At 44.8% G+C, this 8,569-nt stretch overlaps 1 protein-coding gene across 1 annotated transcript; it reads left to right on the top strand.

The window, feature by feature from the left end:
• Positions 1-7,719: 7,719 nt before the first annotated feature.
• Positions 7,720-8,346, top strand: LOC124664479 (fasciclin-like arabinogalactan protein 3). The gene has a single exon (XM_047201994.1). The coding sequence runs from the start codon at positions 7,723-7,725 to the stop codon at positions 8,344-8,346; it is 624 nt and encodes a 207-aa protein (XP_047057950.1). The 5' UTR covers positions 7,720-7,722.
• Positions 8,347-8,569: the final 223 nt, after the last annotated feature.

Raw genomic sequence — 8,569 nt, 5'->3', positions numbered from 1 at the left:
TCCAAGTAAAGCAAGATGAACAATTAACAAGAATAATGAAAATTGACACATCACCTCTTATGTGTTATGGCCATTTTTGCAAATCTTTGAACAAGACCATTTGAACTGGTTTCAATGGTTGGAAAATGTTTCTAAACTAATAAGAACCACATTAGAGTCAACAAAAGTCAACTCAAATGGGGAGAAATCAAATAGGGAGAAAATCCCCAAAATTCACTCACATACACTTAGCCAAAATTGCAAATCTTCAACCAAGGCCACCATTGCTTGATCTATTGCTTGTAGAATACTTATATATGATAAACAAACACAATTGCATCAAAGAAACAAGAATCAAATCAAAGGAAATCTCAAAACCATCTCACATGTGATGATGGTCATTTGGGTGATTTTTAACATGATCCCCTCTTTACCCCTCTGGCTTTGACTTTTCTGCAACCAAACTTGGTCAACTATTGCCATGTCATCCAAGACCTTATGAAAGTGAACAACTCTCATGTTGACCATTAGTGCTGATGTTGTCCAGGTTGACCAGTAGAGAGGTGACAAGTGGAGACTTTGAAATTATGAGAAGATCATGCCAAATTTGAAACTTTGCAAAACAACTCCAAAATGAACACCACCACCACCAATCTTTTACATTAATTATATGATTAAGACTCACCAAAAATAATTCCAAAATTCGAAAAAAATGTTCTTGCGGCCATTTAATCAAACACCGGCGAGCAAGCATCTTTGGTTCATGTTACCTGCTATTATCCGGAGGATTTTGGCCTAAACCCCTTTCAACTCGTGATGATCACCACCCTCTCGCAACCCCCGCATCAAGCCTAGTACCTGCTTTGGGCGATTAAAGTGGAGAGATGGCTGCCAAAGCACCATACCAGTGCACCATGCCGGCCACACATGCACTCGATCGAGCTGAGCCTTCCTCCTCCCTACACCATGTCTACGAGCCTCCCTGGAGCACCAGGACCCTGCCAGTACCCGGCCCGAGCTCACTCTCGCACGCTAGTGGCCAGAACGCGCGCGCCCAGTACCTCGCCACGGCGTGCCAGCGCACGCGGTGAGCGCGCCTAGACATCGCCCTGGACCCGCCAGTACACCTCGTCGCCCGTTTAGCCCCGTCCTTCCCTAGCTCTCTCCTCTCGCACGCGCCCGGCCCTCTGCGCCCGCTACCCGCTAGACAACCTCGCTAGCCCGCGGAAGCTACGTCGCCGTCGCCATGATCGCAACTCTGCCGCCACGGTACTGCGAGCACTTGATCGTCGCCAGCACGCTCCTGTCCTCCCCTAGCTAAACCATCACGCGCGCTAGCTTCGCCTAGCCGTCGCCTACACGCCGCGCATCATAGCTTGCCCCTTCGCTCCCTGGAACGGCCTCGCCGTCGATGACCCCCACAGCACCCCGCGGTCACCCTGCGTTCCTATAAATAGAGCCATTTCCCCGCCCCCTTCTCCACAGCAAAGTCGCTCCCCTCCTTCTCCTGAATCTCCTCGACTCACTCCCCCTCTCCAATTTGCACCATAGCCCGTCAATTGCTCGCTGGATTCCGCGGCGGTACTGAGGAAGAAGACAACGATTGACGCCTCCCCAAGCGACGCCGCGACCACCAGTACACTCCCCGTCCTCGACAACCCCGCTGTGCATCGACGCCGTTGATCGCCGGAGCTTCAGCACTACGCCGACCCCCTAGGCTCGCCGCCAGAACCTCGCCTTCTCGCCGGAGAAGACGACCACTGTGAGCCGTAGATCCCACCTCTAATCCTACGCCCCAGATTTCGCCATACCGTTTCGCCCTTTAAGGGTCACTGACGGGTGGAGCCCGCATCGTCAGGCGGCCCGCGTGTGCTAGTCACACTGCTGGGCCGGCCCAAGTCCTTTCGCCCGTTTCGCCCAATTCGCGTTCCCGCCAAGCCCACTAAATTCAAAAATCGAATTTCTGTTAATTCAAATTCCCTGCTGATGCTGAATTAAAATTTGAATAGTTTGAAATCTACTTCACCAAATTGAACAAATTTTATATATTCAGAAAGCTAATGAAATTATCTACACAATGCCACTGGCCTCTTGTCCAAATTCGTAATTAAATTCAAATGATAAAAATAACAAGGCAGGGCCTTTTCTAACTTCAATTAAATATTAAAAATTATCTATAAATGATTTTGAGATGATTCCAACTCTAATAAATCACATTTGACTTAATCTAATTGTTTATGCAAAAATATAGCATAGTTATTTTGCATGATAATGGACTAGATCCAAATAATGACTATGGAGCCATTTCTAGTCCATTTAACACATACACCTAAATTTATTTACATAGTATGGGAGTTTCTCTCTCATTTAAATTATGATCCTAAGTAATTCAAATAGAGGTACTGACCTTGGTCTAATAAGTCTCATGCTTGGTTACTTAGAGACATTAAATCTTTTCCATGCTAGTATTAAAATGCATGAGGTGTAACACCTCATTTAAATCATTTCTCAAGTAATATGAAGTAATGGGTTGACCCTTATTTACCTAGGCTCATACTTGCTCACTTGTAGAATTTAAATCAAGATAGTATTTAATTTTGCACTGGTTATTTAAATCACATGAGATGAGGAATCTCATTTAAATCATTTTCTTAAATGATAAGTATGAAGAGGTTGACTTTGGTCAACCTAGGTCATATATTATTCATAAGAGAAATTAAATCTTAATAAGATAATGAGAGGAAATTATTTCTCTAAGTAATTAAAAGTAACACCTAAGTTAGTATGAGAGGAAATTATTTTCCTTAAATAAGAAAAACACACCCACCAACTTAATAGTAATGTGTGATGCTAGTTTAAGTTGTGTGAATCATGTTTGTGCTTAGTTTAGTAAATAAGTTTGGTATGATGATTGTGTACCCCGTATTCGTATTTTAGACGCTAGTACCGGAGACTATCGAGGAGGAGGAGGTCTTCTACCAAGAGGAAGGAGAAGAGAACTTTGACCACCACCTCAACCAAGGCAAGACAATACTCTTGCAAAGTGCAAAGCTCACCATGAGCAAGGCATTACCCCATTTACTTTATGCTTATGATCCTATTTCCCAGCTTTACTTTACAAGCTTTATTTACTTTTGTTTTATTAAAGTACTTTTTGATTCATGATTCACTTGGTTAGTGTTGGATTAGTACAAGAGCATCACACTTAGCCTAGAAAGCTCCAAGATACTTAGCACCCCTCATAACTAGTTGCTAGTGCTCAATATTAAAAGTGACTATTCTAGTTGGGAACTTGTGAATTGAAATGACTTTGAAAACCTTGGAATGATGAGTCATTCTATTGAAAGATTTTGAAGGTGAATATGACTGGTGAATGACTTGGTGAATTTTACTAAAACACTGATGGTTGGGTTCGGGTGCGATACCATTCCAATTTTACAAGTACCCCCACAATACCTGAATCTGGGTAAGGCTTAGCTGGAAATTTATGTGTCTTAGTATGGGTTCCCTCTGAAACAAGCGTCATCGGGGTTATGTCCGGAGGCTGCCTCTACAACAAAAGGAATGATGTGAAATGACGTGAAATGAGGTGAATGTCCGGCCCAAGCCCTGTGCAGTTCCCAGGCTGATTGTCTGTCTTCACTGGGAGGCCAAGCTCATGGGGAGAGGTGCCTATACTAGGGTATGTAAATGAAAGGTTAGGATTGGTAGTTCGCGTACTGCGTACGATAAATCAGGGCCAGTTACCCCTGACGAACTATTGCAATTGTTGTGGCACAAGTGTACACCCTCTGCAGAGTTAAACCTATTCGAATAGCCGCGTCCGCGGTTATGGACAGATTGGAAAGGCCATACTGTTCCGTCATCGAAATTTTCTAAAAATATGAATGGTGAATTGTGACTTGAATTGAAAGGTGACTTTGACTTGGAATCACAACTGAGTTGTGGGAATGACACTAATGTTCCCACTTGAGTTAGTTATTTGAAAAGGGCTTTTGATTATTAAAAGTGCTTATGAAATAAAACTGGCTTTATGCAAATGAAACTAGAGCTTAGAACCCCCTTACTATAGTTGATAGTGTTTACCTTAGTATTAGTTTGCGAGTACTTTAAAGTACTCATGGCTTTGTACCTGGCTATTCAAATGGCCAGACTATGAAGAGGAGTACCAGAACCCGGAAGAAGGACAGCGGGACGTCTACGACAACTAGGATCACTCCCGACGTCAACGGTTTCTGTGGAATAGATGGACTACTACTACGCTATTTCGCTTCCGCTATGTGTTATGTAATGAATAAATAGAACTTCTATTATTGTAATAAGACTGGATCATGTGATCCTTTATTTGTAAGACGATTATGTGTTGTAATGAATGATGTGTTGTGATATCAATCTATTATGTCTCGCAAAAACAATATTCCTGGGATTGCGAGGAATGGCATAATAGGCATCTGGACTTAAAATTCCGGGTGTTGACATGTATTAACCGGAAACATTAATACTCGTGTGTTTTGTAAACATAAAAGAGTCCCTAGTAAGACTCTTGTTAAACTAGCTTGTTGATTAATAGATAATCATGGTTTCCTGATCATGAACATTGGATGTTATTAATAACAAGATCATATCATTAGGTGAATGATGTGATGGACATACACCCATAGTAAGCGTTGCATATGATCAAATCATTAAGTTCGTTGTGCTTTAAGCTTTAAGATACATAGTAACCTAATCCTTCGACCATCAGATCATGTTAATCACCTACACCGGATGGATGCTTTGATGACACCAAACACTACTTCGTAAATGGGTAGTTATAAAGGTGGCATTAAGTGTTCGGAAAGTATAGGTTGAAGCGCGTGGATCAATACTGGGATTTGTCCATCCAAATGATGGATAGATAAATTCTGGGGCCTCTCGGTGAAATGTCATCCAACTACCATGCAAGCACGTGACTAGCTCACAAGGGATGTCATATCACGGTACGAGTAAAGAGTACTTATCGGTAACGAGGTTAAACTAGGTATAGAGATACCAATGATCAAACTCCGGATAAGTAAAATATCGCGCGACAAAGGGAATCGGTATCGTATGTAAATGGTTCTTTCGATCACGAAGTCATCGTTGAATATGTGGGAGCCATAATGGATCTCCAGGTCCCGCTATTGGTTATTGATTGGAGAAGTGTCTCGATCATGTCTACATAGTTCACGAACCGTAGGGTGACACACTTAAGGTTCGATGTCGTTTTAAGTAGATATGGAATATGGAATGGACTTTGAATATTGTTCGGAGTCCCGGATGGGATCCAGGACATCACGAGGAGTTCCAAAATGGTCCGGAGAATAAGATTCATATATTGGAAGTCACATTCCAAGTTTGGAAATTGGTTCGATGAATTTATGGAAGGTTCCGGAAGGTTCTAGAATCATCTGGAACAATTCAGTATGGTGGACTCCAAAGTGGTTTTTGGACCACCAGCCTTAGCCAACCCACGAAGTGGGAAGGTGGAGTCCATGGTGGACTCCACCATGGTGGCCGGCCAACAAGAGAAGGAAAGGGAGAAATTCTTTTCCCTCTAGGTTTTCAATTTTGGTAAGTTTGGGAGTTGGACTCCAAAGTGGTTTTTCGGGGAACCCTAGGTTTTCCACCTATATATAGAGGAGGAGAGGGAGGGGGCTGAACACATCAAGCCAGCCGCACCACCAAGGGGCTCTCAGGCCGGCGCCCCAAGTGCCCCCTCTCTCCCAAACTCTAGCTACTCCCTCCTCCCTCTTTCTCCCGCAGCGCTTACGGCGAAGCCCTGCCGGAGATCTCCGCCACCACCATCATCACGTCATCGTGATGGTGGGATTCCGAGGAGGATCTACTACATCCGCTGCCTACTGGAACGGGGAGAAGGACGTCGTCATCAACATCGTACGTGTGACCGAGTGCAAAGGTGATGCCCGATTGTGGCACCGTCAAGATCTTCTACGCGCTTTTGAAAGCGGCAAGTGATCGACTACATCCACCACGAGATTTATCTCGTTAACGCTTAGCGATCTTCGAGGGTATGTTGATCTTCACTTCGTTGCTACCATCTACTAGATTAGATCTTGGCCAGATATTCGTTCTTGCAGTAGGAATTTTTTTGTTTTTTATGCTACGAATCCCTACACGTCTGTTTGCTTTGTGCATGATTCTCGCCACCCCTGAGGCTTGAATAAAGCAGTTAGGTGGCGATCCAAGTGTTGTTGATATGATCAATCATTCTGATCTGCGTGTTGTCTATCAATCAAGATCTGACCGCCAACGAGTTCCAGATTACTGTGCCGGCAGTTTCCACGGATTTTCTATGGTTGCTCCTAAACCTCTAGTGGATAGTACGCGGGCGTGCATGCCCACAACTTTCAACCTATTGAATTTCAAGGGAAATTTTGGCTATGGTTGCTCCTAGACCACTAGTGGATGGGACCCGCTCGTGCCAAGCTCTGCCTATCATTAATACCATGGGATATTTTGATGTTTGGGATTTTCATTATGCTGGCAAGAGGCGCCTATGATTAGAAGATGTGAAGGTATTGGCGGAGGCGGAGTCCTGAAAAACGAGGAAGATATGTTGCTTCACAGGCTATTGTGTCGGCACGGCTACAGGATGTTGTTCCTATCCGGATCGCACATGTTCATGTTACCCTAGAGGTTGATGCTTTGCGGCAGCGACCTCGATAAGTCAGAGTGGCAGCACTTGAAGATTTTGGTTTTGGTGGTGCTCTACGAGTATCGGGTCTTTATGTTTACGGTGAAAACCTTCAGTCTTGTTTTTATTGGTTGTACCTGGCAATGGGCTTCATTGTGGAAGGCATTGTTTGCTCCATGGTACAAAACCTACTATATTTCATTGAGCTACGACCGCACACTGGTGGCTGGTGCACAGTTCCCTTTTTAGAGGCGTCTTTTTTAAAAACGTCTTCTTCTTGTATTTTGGTGGTGGTTTGAGTTTAGTTATTGCGAGTGATCAGTCATTGTGGTGGGTCTTTTCATTTTTATATCTTTGTTGTTTCTTTTTAGGCTATTTGCGTTCTAAGACTAGCCACAGTGGGAGTATCATAAGTATTATCATGCATGCCATGTTGGCAAAAATCTGATGTGGCACACCAATTAATGAGGTGAGAGATGAGAGTGGTATCATAATATGATACCGTATCATAACACGTAAAACTAGAAACTCAATAGCAAACACATCATGTACACCAATTTGCATCGAGATTCTACAAAACATTAAATATGATGATACTATGATACTATATCTTATGATACTATGCATTGTGAGGGTAGTATCATAAATTAGTATCATGTGCATGATACTAGTGTATGTATGATACTTCCCATTGTGACTAGTCTAAATGTCTCAACTAGTTCTTAATATTATGTTGGTTTGGAACTTTGGGTCAAAAAAGTAATAATGCAGACCACAAACAATTAATATCAGGCCAACAAAAGTATACGATGGACAACTGCGACCATCAATTAGATCAAGAATATAAGTGATGCATGCCGCCCGATTCTCCAAGATACAGGGAAAAGAAATGCATGCCGCTCGTTCTGAGGAGAATGTTAGGGGGAGGCAATGGCTTCTCCAAAATTAGTACAATCTCTTCTCCAAAATTAGCAGCGCGCCCAACCTATATAACCAGCCATGCATCTCGACCATCGACACAGAAATCGCCCCACTCACTCGCTCTCTTACGTCTTCCATTAGCAGCGATGGCTTTAAGGATCATTCTCCCGCTCCTCCTTCTCGCCGCCGCCACTCCGGCGTCTCTAGCGGCCATCGACGTCGTGCAAATGCTCGCCGGGAAGCCGCAGTACGCGACCTTCCTGAGGCTCCTGAGGGAAACAAAGGTCGCTCAGGACGTGAGCCGGATGAAGACGGCGTCGGTGCTGGTGGTGCCAGAGAGGGCCGTGAAGCCACTCCTCTCCATCCCGGCCGACAAGCTGCGGACGGTCCTCCTGCACCACGTGCTCACCAAGTACTTCGACCCCATCCAGCTCGCCGAGATGAAGACCAACGTCGCCAAGCTCCAGTCGCTGCTCTCCGTCACCGACAAGAACCTCGGCACCATCAACTACTCCATGGAGAAGGACGGCCAGATGTACCTCCGCTCCCCCGGCGCCGACTCCGAGGCCAAGCTCATCAAGGTCGTCGCCGCGCGACCATTCTCCATCTCCATCATGGAGATCAGCGCGCCGCTCGTCTGCAAGGAGATCCTCGCCCAGGGCCGTCCCAAGGGAAAGGGCAAGGGCGGCGTCAAAATGATGTCCGCCGACACCGAGGCCGCCGCCGGATCCTCCGTTAAGGCATCGGCTCCGGCTGCCACCGCGCCCTAAGTAATTACAGGTTATGCACACCAAGATGCCCCGAGCTCAAACACGCAAGCGCCATGAATAGGAAGGCCGGCCCGTATATTGTTTTATCATTTTTTTCTACAACGTAAGTGTACTGACCGTACCGCACGGTTGTACTTCTCGATGGAAATGTTTTTCATATATAGTAGACTTTTCTTTTCTTTTTACACCTCTCATATTGTATTTTAGTTACGTTTTTGCTCTC

Source organism: Lolium rigidum, chromosome 6 (assembly GCF_022539505.1).
Source record: "Lolium rigidum isolate FL_2022 chromosome 6, APGP_CSIRO_Lrig_0.1, whole genome shotgun sequence".
Classification (NCBI taxonomy): Eukaryota; Viridiplantae; Streptophyta; class Magnoliopsida; order Poales; family Poaceae; genus Lolium; species Lolium rigidum.
This window is presented reverse-complemented; position numbering and strand designations above follow the sequence as displayed.